Source organism: Branchiostoma belcheri, unplaced genomic scaffold (genome assembly GCF_001625305.1).
Source record: "Branchiostoma belcheri isolate BF01 breed outbred unplaced genomic scaffold, Haploidv18h27 scaffold227, whole genome shotgun sequence".
In the NCBI taxonomy this organism is placed as follows: domain Eukaryota; kingdom Metazoa; phylum Chordata; class Leptocardii; order Amphioxiformes; family Branchiostomatidae; genus Branchiostoma; species Branchiostoma belcheri.
This window is the reverse complement of record NW_017803791.1, coordinates 74,320-88,656: the sequence shown is the minus strand read 5'-3', so window position 1 is coordinate 88,656 and position 14,337 is coordinate 74,320. Positions and strand designations below refer to the sequence as shown.

Genomic DNA, 14,337 nt, shown 5'->3' with positions numbered 1-14,337 from the left:
ATAATTTCAGATATCAAATATGTTTTTAATGTTTTATAATGACTAACATTTTTTTTTATTACAGCGTACAGTAAAAGGAAACGCGATGCAACAATGCACAATCCTAAGCATATGTCCGTTATATTTATTTAATTAAATTTTATTCGATTTATTTTATTTGATTGCCTTGGAAGTGAAGTTACTCCCCTTCACAAGACCACATAGATTAATTATAAGGCGCACCTACCACTATGCATATAGTCAAGGTTTCACAGTACATAGCAGAAAGTTATTAGCCTATCACTAAATAGTTACATATTAGAAAAATTATATGACATATCGACTATAACTAAGGCTTTTTGTATGATACCATAGTAACGAACACAACTGTTATTAGGTCTAATTAATAATTAACTTTATCAAATTACTCAAATAGATAAAAAGGTTTCTTAGCTACGTTCTTATTGTACATAACTGAACACCACCTACTGTAAATTCTCGATTGGAGGTCAAACGTGGCCCCGTTGTTTGATAGTATCTGGGCTTAATTTAACTGAAAAATAGAGGGTTGATTCACATCATGCACAATTAATCTCATTTAATTTGCTAACACCGGCCAATGAAAAGCAGATATCAACAAAGCACGATCTGTCTGACGACATACCTTTCTCACGGTGATTGGACTTGAATGTTAGCTGACAACATGTTAGTGCTAGTCTTTTGTAGATAACATATATCGTTAGCCACATCTAGCCTTACTAATGCATTTGCAGTCAAGGTTCTTTTTGACCACGATGGACGAACATCATTATTACCTTCGCAAAAAAGGTTATGTTTTCAGTAGCGTTTGTCCGTTTGTCCGTCCGTCCGTTTGTCCGTTTGTGAACAGCATAACTCAAGAAGCTTTAAATGCATTGTCATCAAACTTGTTCGTAGGTCTTGATGAGACCTAGAAATGATCAGATTTTGGCCCCCTGGTGGCTTTTGTTGGTACCGCAGCTGAACTTCCGGTTTTGATATCTCGCGATGCTAGGGGCACGAATTGTGGTTGGTAGGTAGCTCTTGGCGTAGGGGAGAAGTAACATGCGTTTGGGCCCCCTAACAGCTTGTTCTGGAACTGCAGGAGCGTTTGTTGATAAATTTTTGAGGAGGATAACTCAAGAACCGGTTGACGGATTGTAGTATTTTTTGGCATGTAGATAGCGAAAGTGATGCTTGACATAACCAGATGGCAATAACGCATAACAGGAGCTAATCTGCATAATTAATGGAGAAATTCTTTAAATCTGCTTTGTTCGATAATAGGACCATGGGACACTTGTGACATGTAATTGAGAACAAGAAAAACATCTTAAGATATAGATTATGTAAATGAAGACCTCATTTTGCAAAATTAAGGAGAAATTGTTATAATTTCATAATCGTAATTGCTGGGAATTTCATACTTTCTGCTTTTGGAAGTTAAGTGTTCTTCAATAAAGAAAATCTATTCAAGTTATGACAAATTTGCATAATTTATGAGGAAGTGCTAGAATAGCCTTTTTTAATAAGATAAGGCTGTCGTTGGGTGGAGAATATGCTCAACTAATGTAATCCATGCAAATGGGGCTCTTATTTGCGAAATCCATTATTAAAATTGTATAATTCGTAAACCGGACGGGTTAACATCATTTCGCGAAGGTATGAGATCGTGGAACTCTTGTTTTTTTTCTATATCATCATCCTTGATTACGCAAAGGTGAGCCATGAATTATTTAGACTAAATGACGTAAATATATTTACGGAGTAAGGTAGAAACAAAACTTGAAATAATAGTTTTTTTTAATTTCATGTGTATTCAATATTAGTGAAATAATTTCTTCAATTATAACAACATCCAAACCTAAATGGGAAATTCCCGTTTCTTGTCTTAAATTTTGAAAACTTTAAGGTAAAGTTTTTTAGACTGTAATAGCAGAAAGTTGAAAGCACTAAGAAGTTCAGGAAGACCATCATAGTGGCTTAGATTTCTTTGGTAAGCGTCACCGGTGTTGTTATGAGGAGCATAGGCCTTAGTAGACACTAATATTATAAAAACACTTTTGGTGTTTACTATCACTCTAGACCGGTGTTTGGGGGTGATTCGTGGGACCGGTGGGTAGCGCATTGCCCCCCCTCCCCTCAAAACTCATATCGTAAGACCAACAAATTTTCAGAGGATGGTATGATAGTAAACATAAATTATGAGAACACTGTTTATGTCATTATGTTTGCGTATTATGACGTCATGTAATATAATTGGTCAAAATAACGCCATGGAAATTTAAGCTTTTGTCATCTTTAAGGCCATGTTGCTTTGATTATATGGATGACATCCTCTGGGAACCCCAAAACTGATGCGCGCGTGCGAATAAAAAAAAAGTTTTGCAAAAAAAAAGTTGCTTTCTACATGAAATCTACGTGGTCAAGAAGGTGGAACAAATGGCACAGAATATGTTATGGCGAATAATCTACTACTCTTCGAATTAATTTCTTTACATTTTTGTCCTTTTTCCTTTGATTTTGGCATTCTACGACATTGGTATCGTTTCTAAATGTTTTCCTTGCAACTTATGGTATATTTTTGCTCATTCAGCAACTGTTTTGCACGATTTACAGTATGGTTGAAAACTTTTTTTTTTGGAAACGGCCGAAAATTCATGCGCGCGCGGATGTCATCCATATAATCAAATCAACATGGCCTAATCATCAATTAAAAGTTTTATTTTCCATATGAAGCCTAAATATACATTAATAATAGACTTAACACAGACATATGAACATTCAAAAAAATCTAACTAGTGATGAGATTTCAAGGAAAATTACCTGTTATATACATGATATTATGATATGGTCCGCCATTTGATATTTTGACCAATGGCGTCATCGACATAGCAGAAAGTCTGTATTTTCAATGATGGAACCTACTTAAAATTTTATTGAATGTTATTGATAAAGTTGGCGCGGACACTTTTAACCCCCGCCCCGGTCTAGATAGGGTAAAGATATGGACTAACCTATCTAGACGGTTGTGGCAAAAAAATCACATTATGGCGTCATAATTACGTCATAACGACATAAACATCGTTCTTACATTTTTTTTTTCATTCACTAGCACTGCATTCTCTGAAAATTTGGTGGCCATACGATATACCGTCCAAGAGTTGTGAGGGGTTTGAAATGGTACCCAGTCTAAAAATCCCCCGAGAGCTCTGTCTAGATATGCATGGCGTCATTTATGACGTCACTTGTGTTACTTTGAGCAACATTCGTTTTAGTAGACCTTAATATCATCTTATAAACCTTTTTTTTATAAATTTGTTGTATACTATTACGTTGTACGAGAATAACCAATCTAGATGGTTTTAGCCAATGAAATTACATGAATGACATCATAAACATAGTCTTAATTAATTCTTACTAGTGCACCATCCTCTAAAACGATGTACAGTTGACAACTGCTGTGACGGAGCACATGTAATGGCTTTGGGTAGGCCCAATGAGAGGAGCGTGGGGCCCGGAATCAGGCAGTAGGGCCCAAGCTAGAGGAGGGGAAGGTCCGGTGGAGGACTGTTGTAGACCTCTTAGGAAAAGCATTAAACGTTCAACTCGATCAACTCGGCTCATTGTCTGACAAGTGGTGTCAGAAGTGGGATGATTCACCGAGGGCAAAAACACCGGTAGGTGAAGACCCGACGGACGAACAGTACAGACCAAGGGGCCACCAAGGAACTGGGTGCAGCCAAAGCAGATCCACATGAGAAGTGAGACCAAGCAAGACCAATGCCCTTGCCAAGACAGAACAAGTAACCGTGAGTAACAGTAAGACAGTGCTGTTAACGGTTTGGACGTGCAAGTACATTCTTCGTGAATATTGTGAACTGTTGACTTGTGTCGTATGAAGAGGCTGTTGTGGGAACTGTGAATGGGAACATCTGGAATTGATAAGCTGCAGTTTGAGTGGTGTTGCTTTCTGCCGGCGAGACACTCCCGAGGGTTGTTCCCTGACATTCCAGACGGGCCGATTGAAGTAAATAAACTGTAGCATAGTCGGGTCAACAGAAGGCAGAGAGAGAGAAAAAAAAGGAGGGAGTAAAATGGATCTTCTCGAGGCCGGGGAGAAGCTAGGCCTCTCAGGGGAAGAACTACGGAGGTTTGTGGGAGAACAACAGGCCAGGGAAAGGGACGAAAGGGCGGAAGAGAGAGAGCTGGAGAAGCTGAGGTTAGAAGCCGAAAGGCTGAAGATAGAGGCTGAAGAGAAGGACAAGGAGCGACAGATAGAGATAGAGAAGCTGAAGTTTGAAGCGGAAAGGCAGAAGGTGGAAAATGAAGAGAAGGAGAGGAAACGACAGACCGAGATGGAGAAGCTGAAGCTGGAAGCCGAGGAGAGAGAGAAGGCGAGGGAAGCGGCAGAGCGAGAGAAGGCGATGGAAGCGGCAGAGAGAGAGAAGGCTAGGGAAGCGACAGAGAGAGAGAAGGAGGCAGAAAGAAAACATCAGCTGGAAATGAAGAAGTTGGACGTGAAGATGGCCGCTGTGGGACCGCCGACAGGGGGGCAGGCCGTGGCCAAGGTACCGAGGCTGCCATCATTCGTGGATGAAAAGGATGACCTGGATGCGTACCTGTTAAGGTTTGAGAGATTTGCGACCTCTAGCCAATGGGCCGAGGACAAATGGGCCGCACACTTAAGTGCGCTGTTGACGGGCAGAGCTCTTGAAGTATACTCCAGACTCCCGGAGGACGAGGCACGGAGCTACACGGCGGTAAAACAGGCCTTGCTAAAAAGATATAATCTTACAGAAGAAGGCTTTCGGGCCAAGTTCCGACAGAACAAGGCAGAAAAGGGGGAAAGCCCGCGACAGTTTATCGTGAGGCTCACCAGCTACCTTGAGCGCTGGGTGGAGTTAGCTGAATCGTCCAAGAGCTACGAGGGCCTCAGGGATTTGTTCGTAAAGGAACAGTTTCTGGAGGCGTTCCCACGAGACCTGGCAGTACGGCTTCGGGAGCAGGGCCCGTCATCATTGGACGAACTAGCCGGGATGGCCCAACATTACTTGGAGGCCCACGAGAGAGAGCTCGGCAAGAAGGAGGAGGAGGAGGGGAAGAAAACAACACCAGTCCGCAGCCGCGCCCATCTCGGGACAACGAGCGGGGTAGCTACGTATTACACCTGCGGGGACCCCAGCCATTTTGCGAGGGACTGTCCTATGTCCAAACAAGACGCCCGATCCACAGGGGCTACGTCCTTCTTTGGGGGGAGGAAGATCAGGTTCCCACAGACAGCATTTGATCTCACAGGCCAGGTGGAGGGAAAGACGGTCCCGTTGCTGTTGGACACTGGCAGCACACAGACGCTGATCAGAGAGGACCTGGTGGATCCGACAAAAATCGCACATGACAATCAAGGCGGCATTACTTGCATTCATGGCGACGAAAGGAAGTACCCGACTGCACAAGTAGAGGTCCAGATAGGACACAGAAGCTACAAGATAAATGCGAAAGTGACCCCAAACCTCCCACACCCCGCTATACTCGGACGGGATGTTCCCCATCTTGCCGAACTGGTACAGCAGTGCGCATCTGGAAGGCTGGCACGGGAGTCGCTCGTGGCTACGAGGGCTCAAGCACGCAAGGCAGCTCAGGGGTTTATCGGCTTACAGAAAGCAATGCAGCAATCTGGAGTTCAACCGCGGCAATTCTTGTCAACATTCGGTCGTTATAGTAATGGTTATGGTCGTGGCGGCACCAAGTCGTACAACTTTGCCGGCTATAGACCAAAACTGCGCCTGGCTGCACGTACCAAACCCTTTGGGAGCCCTCATCTCCCAGCACCAGGGAAGTCCCAGAGGCGCATCTTTGGTGGCGCCAAACCGGTGGACACGGCAGCGAGGGAGCGCGTGATTGAGGAGAAGCTGTCACTACAGAAGGTCGGGGGATGGAGGCAGTCCGGGAAAGGGCAGTGCCAATGCCGATGCACTGTCTTGAGCTGGAGACAATAGAACTCTACTACCATTACTAGTAGTGTTACGTTACGTCACGCCTGGTTATAGGGTGCTTAAAACTTTTCCCGTATGTAGAGCTCTAGAGCACAAACATATATATATATATATATATATATATATATGTGTGTGTGTGTGTGTGTGTGTGTGTGTGTGTATGTGTGTGTGTGTGTGTCACTTAAGTATCTATATACTTAAGATCTTAAGTACCTATATACTTAAGATCATGTAGGATCCAGTTTCTTTTTATAGTTTTGTATAAGATAATGCATGTGTTTCATGATTGAAAGTAGTATTTCAATCAAGAGCAAAAGGGGCAGATGTGATGGGGTACATAGGATATAGTTATATTTACTGTTGTGCACTTCATATAATTATTGTTGTGCACTGTCTATATCTATGTATATATTTCTTAACTGTTGGCGCAACGCAGCCACTCTATTCCTCCGCCTATATATATACATAGAGTGTGTGTAATGTACGTGTTTTAAGACCAGATTACAAAAAAATGGGAAGTATGACTAACAAGAAAAGGAGGGCAGCCAATAGGCATGCAGCATTTTTAAAGCGTGGCACTATGTATTGTTCTTGCTGATTGCCTGATTAGAATCGTTAATGGATGCCTAAAAATGTCCATTTTCCCTCCAAATCCTTATTCTATACATTTCGTTTAATGGATTCAACTATTGGTGTTTAATGAACTAAAGTTTCCAATCTGCAAGAAAATACAGGGTGTTGTAAACATGCAATCCATGCAAGGACAAACAAGATGGCGTGGATCCGGTCAAAAGTGCAAAAACCTGTACTTATAAAGGGGTGATCATTAAACGCTTATTAGGAACTCATACTCATATAAGACACAAACGATACACACAACTGTTATAACTTCAATACTTTTTTACGAGGGGGTTTAAACTATACGTGGTTGAGTTTAAACCCCCTCGTCCTGGTTTATCACTGGGATCGACTTCCTAATCCAGAAAGCATTGAGCCACTTTATGTCACCGTGTCAATGTTGTCTGCCTCTTTATTCCCTGACAATGTGTTCTTCCAAACTTTCAACCTCCTGACTGTATCGTTGTTTAAATGTTAACCCCTATATCCTATACTCTACAAATCTAATGACAATATTTACGAATGAATATAGTTGTTTTTGTAGATGGATAGGTATTAGATGAAAAGTTTGTAGAATAAAGTACTTAAAATGTAGAAATATAGATGTCGTCTTTACTTCATTTCTTAATATAATTTTGATATTTCCTCTTAAGCTCCTGAGTAAATGGTATTTCTGGTTTAGCCATGTAAACGCAAGTTTTATTTCTTTGTTCAAGTTCTTTTAATACATTACCATCAACAGATAGTCCGGGTGGTGCCAAAAGTTTTAAATCCTTGGTTTTGATATTACTGCACTTAACGTGTAAAAGTCTATTTTTCTGTTTTATTGTTTTTACTTCTCTTATCCAATCAAAAGGAAGCTTTGAGAGTTTCTGCCATAATGATTTGTTGAAGTAATCAAACAGCATACTATCGGCTTTGTTCCACTGTTTAATCTTCGCTTCAGTCTCTGTAGAGACGTACTTTGTAGATGGTGTCTTCATTGCATTTAGCTTAAAATACGTTACGTCATTAAGATCCCAGCATAGAGTATGTCGTAGCAGCACCATGGACTCTTCAAAATGGTCCGACACCAAAACAACGGAAAAAATACCATCTATGTATTCAATTGCTTCGTTGATTAACTTTTCTGACACAAGCTGATCAGGACTGTATCCCAAGTCGAAAAATATTGGGTTCCGAAAAAATGGCCTCTTTCCGTATGGACCAACATAATACGAGGGTCTAGAAAGAAAACGTCCATGGCATGTGGCTGGAAAATATTGTATTTTTCTTTAAATGAAAATACTCAAAAGCAGATCTGAACATTGCAGCAGGACTTCGTACCACCGTAATGTAAACTGAGTCTTCAGGCATGAGATCCCTCATGTTGGCATAGTGAAAGCGGGTGTGGTGACATAGTATATTGTAGACAGTCTTGCTCCTTTTTTGTTGTTCCTGTAGAACAGATGACCTTTTAAAGTAGTCAGGCCAAAAAAACCTATGGCCAGCAGCTGGTAAGGCAAACGTCAGGTTTTTCTCCAGTCCATACCGCAGGAGTATATTTTGAACTGTAGAACCAGCCGTTTTATGAGTCTTCAGGAAAACAATATTCATCTTTGCTGAACATCTCATGGCACTTGACCTATCTATCTTTAAGTTGTTTCTGAAAAGTAAGTAAAATACATTATTATGATAGAAACCTTTACATAGTCATGTTATTTATCCGTTTGTATTTTAATATTTATTTATTTAACTTTTGGTTTTCAGCCAAATGACCTGAAATGAATAAGGGTGGGGACCTGTTTGGAAAATTCAAATATTTAATATCCAATCATACATAATATTGCTGTGTTTACAGAGATGACTTTACGACCAGAAATAAACTCTACTAGTTCGCGTATTGGATTTGACAAAAGATTAATAGAGTTAAACAATTTATACTTGGTATAAAATATGGCCTCTTCAGTCTTTTTGAAACTGAAAAAAAGGGGGGTTGCTTGGTCAATAAAGCCAAGCAGATGTTGGTATGCAAATGTAGATAGAAGATATCTGTTTTAAGGACTTGCCTCATAGATTGGATACCCCCAATGAATACTTCTCCTTTCATGTAGCGATGTAACAGCAAGAGTAAGGTGACGACGAAAACAGCTGTGCAAAGGATTGCTGCCCTTCTTCGTGCCATCATCGCTAGTCTGGCAGCTCCTTTACTTCCACGGCTTAATATTCATTAACTGCAAATAGATATAGCAGTTGACAATACCTACATATCATAACATAAGTATAAAATGAAAAACATTAAAGCATAGCATTTACAAATTTCATACGCTGACCACCCTCAGAAAATAATGACTCATTCCAACACGCCTTCCTAGTATTTTACCAACTACCAGGTCATCAACCACTAAATCTTGATATCCTTCTAGAAACGGAAACAAGTATTCTGTGAAAATTCCAAAAAGCGTAACAACGCCAGAAGTTCGTTCCACAGGTCCCGTAACAGGCCCATCCAACTGTGGGACTGTAGTCAACCTGACGCACGGGCAGCTCCTCATCGTTAGGCTATAACCCGCTATAACATCGTTAGACTATAGGGGTGCTCGCGACAACGTAAATGTCAGATAACGTATAAATGACTTGCGTTAGAACCAAGGTTGCGAAAAACAGTAATTTTCGTTATCAACCCAACAATAGACTTGTATGGGTTTCCTGTCTGGTTGAACACGCTTTTTACTATCAACAATGTAATTTTATGTAATTTTTATAATTAAAAACACATAATTTATGTTGATTCGATGACAGAGTTTGTCAAAAATAGGAAAACACAGGTGCTTTTTTTTAAATTTTATCACCACAATTTTAAATTTCATCACTACATCAAAGATGGCAGATAGCTTACGCTAACCCTAGCTAGACTGGACTTTTGGGGGATCTTTGGGACTGCGGGGTTTGTGCTCCTTCGACCCCCTTCAGAACTAAAAAAAGAAGGGATATCGTCTTACCGGTGCCTTGACCGGGGGTGGCGGGGGGCACCTAGTGGCTGAGCACACAGCCTTTCTCCATCCCTCTCTGTCATGAGCCGGCGCTTGGGCGCTGGCAAGGGGCAAGCCGGTCCACTCATTGCGATTGTCGTCCCATTTCTTCCTTTATCTCCCTCTTTTTTCCCCTGGTACTGTTCCTTGTAGTATAACTTTGGAGAGCCCTTTACTTCTAGTCACATGGCCGTACCATTTTAACTTGCTTCTCTTAATCATACTAAGGAGATCTTCAAGGTGACTTTTTCCGGTAGGTTGGTTAATGACTAATCTCCAAGCAGTTCTTTTGGTGGGGGTAAGACAGTATCAAATTGGCCAGTCTGTATCCATTTCCCCACCCAAGATCTACCTGCAGTCGAAACGTCATAGGCTATCAACACCTAGTTGCCTGATCAAAATATTCTTGCCAAGTAGTTTATTGCCCTGACCACCAGGCAAGGCTCTTGCCCTCCTAGTGGGCCAGCTGGTTGAGCATTTCAGGAAGTCTCTCTATGGGTCCTCTCACCAAATGGTATTTTGGACAGTTTAACTAAAGTAAAAGAAGTTCTAACATATGTTTTGTGTATTTTCACTTTACGTGACCAAAGGACTTTGGAATCTGTTCGGTACCAAACAGCCAGGCATATCAGTGGTCACTTTGGGATACCATACCCTTCCTACAATAGTCTCTACACCGAACTGTATCTACCACCCAGTTTGGACGCAAGTTTCACACTGCAGTAACCATGTACAAACTGTTGAACGGTCGCTGTCCTCCACACCTGCAAAGTCTGCTACCTCGAGCGCGAGCGTCCGCCACAGAATCCCGGTATCCCTTACGGAATAGTGAACACTTATCCATACCCGTTTGTAGAACCACCAGGTCCCAGATAACATTTGTGATCAGAGCTATAACCATCTGGAATACTCTCCCTAGCGAAACCCGAACAGCCCCCTCCATCAGCTCCTTGAAAAACAAACTATGGACAATACTTGATAAATACTTGACGACAACTACTTGACGGCAAAACTCTACGAGTTCAAAAGAATTGTATTGACAATGTAAATATAGTGCACAGCGTAATTATAGTAAATGCATGACGTCTAGGCCAGATTTCATAACCTGTTAACCCTACCGTTAGACTGCATCATTCAGCCTAATAAATCAAATCAAATCTGCGGATTTAAACCACAAGGAACCAAGTTATTGACATTTTTATGTTTCAGCCAGCATATTTTAGTACCAGAATACAGTATTATCTGGACGGGGTAAGCGAGAACTCCCACTGAGATGTGCGCGGGTGACTGCATTTGTCCCAGATTCAAGTCATAAACAGCTTGTAAAATTAGCACAACAAATTTTTGACAGTTGTTAATAGGGGCACAAGAAGGGGCATCAACACCATTTTGCGAGTGCAGGCAGATCTTGAGTGGGGAAATGGTTACAGGCTGGCCAATTTGATACTGTCCTACGCCCAACAAAAGATCTGCTTGGAGATTAGTTAATGACGTTCCTGACTTCCATGTTGGTAACGTGGTCATTGTAAGTTACATTTAAAAGTATTTAGTAACATCTCCATTGCCAGTATCCTCCTTTGCAATTCGGCTGTCAGAGTCCAAGCTTCACATGCGTAAAGGAATATGGATATTTTATATCGTATGACCACCAAATACTAGTATCGTATGACAGCCAAATTTTTTTAGTATGGTACTCGTTGTAATCAATCATTTCAACAATTTTTTATATCATTTGGACGTAATATGACGTCATCATGACGTCTTTTATGTGATTCATTGCCTAAAACCGTCTATCTGTTTAAACCTAATGGTATACAACACAAGTTTTACAAGTGTTTATGATAGACTATTAAGATGTACTTAATCGTATGTTGCCCATAGCAACACCCCGTTAAAACTGCCCGCTATCTTTGATCGTCAATATGGAATTTTCGAAAATACTTTTTAACATAAAGCCTTGAACTACAATGGAAATGGACTACAGAGGTTCAAATCAACCTTTTCTGTAAAAAATCGTAGTTGGGATAAAAAAACTGGAATGTAACTGATCTAGAGCTGTGTACCTAAAGAAATTTTAGGTACAGGTACAGGTACAGGTACACAGGTTTAGGTACAGGTCCGGACCTGAACCTGTACCTGAACAATTCGACCAATTTATATGCTCTTCTGAACTCCTTCAATAACAAAAAAACATAAATAAACTTGATAGTTAAGGTTTATTCTTTGTTTATGGCGAATGCTCAGATAAAATATAGGCAAAACTAAGTTGTTTTTGTTTTCATGAACACACTGTCCTTACAGAGGGACCCATTGTGGACCAGCTATTTACACATTTGAGGTCACAAATAGGCATAAAATTAGTGTGAAATTGTTTAGGTACAGTACCGGTACTGAGGGATTAGGTATTTTGGACCTGTACCTAATCAATTTTTCCGGTACAGTATCGGTACTGCGTACCGGTACACAGCTCTAAACTGATCTAATAATATGGTACGCCATCTTTAACTTTGACCAATGACGTCATCAGATTAGCATAAATTATGCATTATTGGTTTTGATTAAAATTACATGAAAATATATAAGATGTTATTGATATTAGAAAGCATGTGTAAATTAACATAAAAGCCTAAAAATTTCAAAATTACTGATTTTTGCAAAAATGCCTGTGAGAAACGTGTTGCTATGGCAACACAATTTAATTTTTCATCAAATTTATCTCACTAATAGGAAATTGTTAGCAGCAATATCTTATGAAAAGTCACTGAGTTTGGTGGCCCTAGCACAAGCCGTTTGGACGTTATTCGACATCCAAGTTGGCGTGGGCACTCCCCCCCCCTCCCCTTAAACTGTGGATAAATATAAATTGCGCCATGTTTTTTAATTACCGGAGTTGCTTTTGGCCAAACAAATTTAAGTGGACCACAATTAACTTTTTAAAGTTATGTTGTATGTTACTAAGGTTTAACCCTATCTAGACGGTGTGGGAGCTAAAAGTGCCACCTAGCGTCTGAAAGGCTAGCGCTAGGATGGCCAAACTTTGTGACTTTTCCTAAAATATTGTTGACAACAATTCTGCATCATTGGAATAAGATAATGATTTTTGTTGCAACGGGTTTCTAACATTTTTGGCTAAATTTAGTAATTTTCTTTTCAACAATAGAATTTTATGGGTTTTATGTAACGTTACACATGGTTTCTAAAATGAATAACATCCCATAAAATTTTATGTAAATATTATGAATAAAATGCATAATTTTGCAAATTCGATGACGTCATTGACCAAAATCAAACCTGGGGGACCATATCATTAGAACAGGTATATACAGGATATTTCCCTTAATATTTCACCAATACTTCCATTTCGTTTTACAAACAAGGTTCATATGAACGTCTTTATTCTGTTTACAATGTATTTAAGGCTTTATCCTTTAAAAAATCTTTGTTTTATATTCAAGATTGATGATCAAAGATAAAGTATTGCTTAAATATGCATGACGTCATTTTATGACGTAGCGGTGATGCAACATAAAACTTAGTACACCCTTATATTCTGTCATAAAGACTTTTGGTAAAGTACCGTTTAGTTTTCAGGGAATAATCTATCTAGACGGTTTGGGCCAATACAATCACATAAATGACTTCATAATGACGTCACATTACCTTATGCCGTCATAAAAATAGTAGTTATGATAAGACCATCTGAAAATCTGATGGTCATACAACATATCGTTCGCGAGTTCTGAGGGGGATCGAATGAGTCCCCCCCCCCCGGTCCCACCAAGCCAAAAAAGCCTGGTCTAGATAGGGTTAAAAGTCCAATCTATTTTGACTGTTTTGGCTGTTAGCCTAAAGACGACATATTACGCCTATAACGACATCAACAATTGTTGTTATGATTTATTTGTCCTTGCACACCATTTTCTGTAAATTTGGCGGTCAAACAATATACCCTTTATGAGTCTGACGAATCCCAAAAAAGCCCAATCTAGATACGGTTTAAACATTTTCTGTTTATCGCAGACCACAGAAAGTGCGTAGAACCTAGATATTCCCTACTATTGATAATAATGCTGATCTTATGTGTAGCAGGGTAACGTAATTTTCAGACTTTTCAGACTCTTCTTTTATTGATAATTTGTATCAATAAGCACACAATGAATTTATTTCCCGGGCTAGCCCTTGATAGCTAGTTAGACGCGTTAACACTACTAGTATTTGCCAAATCAATGGAAAAATAGTTTTAAAATGGCAAACTGATGATATATTTAAACTACAGTAACACATTATCTAACAAGAAAAATGCAGACTCTACATGATGTAAAATGACTAATAAACTGGTAGACGTACCACCTACTAAGTGCTAGTACCGGCTAAAATATAGTCGTTCTTTCAAGGTAGCAAGCTGCCACCGCGCCGCGTGCCTGTGAATCTGGTGTGTCACGCCTAAGGGCGTTTATACCAGCTATACTGAAACAGACACAAACGGTCTTAGTACATATTTATATCCTATTCCAAACGTGCGGTTGAAGTTTTGTTAAATAAAAATACGAAATTCCCAATTTGAAATAAGGCTGCGAAATTAACGTTGAAAAGCCTATCTTACCTTTTTCCAACTAACTAACTTTTTACGTGGTTTATGTTAGGTCGCACCCGAAGCCGGTCATAATCGGTTACTGGATGACAGCATAGGTTGAGCCACGCTGCTGCGCCCTTAT

The 14,337-nt window shown here is 40.1% G+C and overlaps 2 protein-coding genes across 4 annotated transcripts in view; both read right to left on the bottom strand.

Annotated features, from left to right (window-relative positions):
- The window catches only part of LOC109470494 (beta-1,4 N-acetylgalactosaminyltransferase 1-like), a 26,566-nt gene extending 25,805 nt beyond the window's left edge, over window positions 1-761 (bottom strand). For all 3 annotated transcript variants that reach the window (XM_019769452.1, XM_019769454.1, XM_019769456.1), the window contains exon 1: window positions 469-761. The gene's annotated coding sequence lies outside the window, so the exon portion shown is untranslated. The remainder of the gene's footprint in view (window positions 1-468) is intronic.
- A 6,223-nt stretch (window positions 762-6,984) lies between these two features.
- LOC109470498 (galactosylceramide sulfotransferase-like) lies at window positions 6,985-14,337 on the bottom strand. The gene is given in 5 exon segments (XM_019769459.1): window positions 6,985-7,848; window positions 7,851-7,892; window positions 7,895-8,256; window positions 8,660-8,824; window positions 14,226-14,337. Coding segments are annotated over 4 exon segments (1,143 nt in total). The 5' UTR covers window positions 8,779-8,824; window positions 14,226-14,337; the 3' UTR covers window positions 6,985-7,228.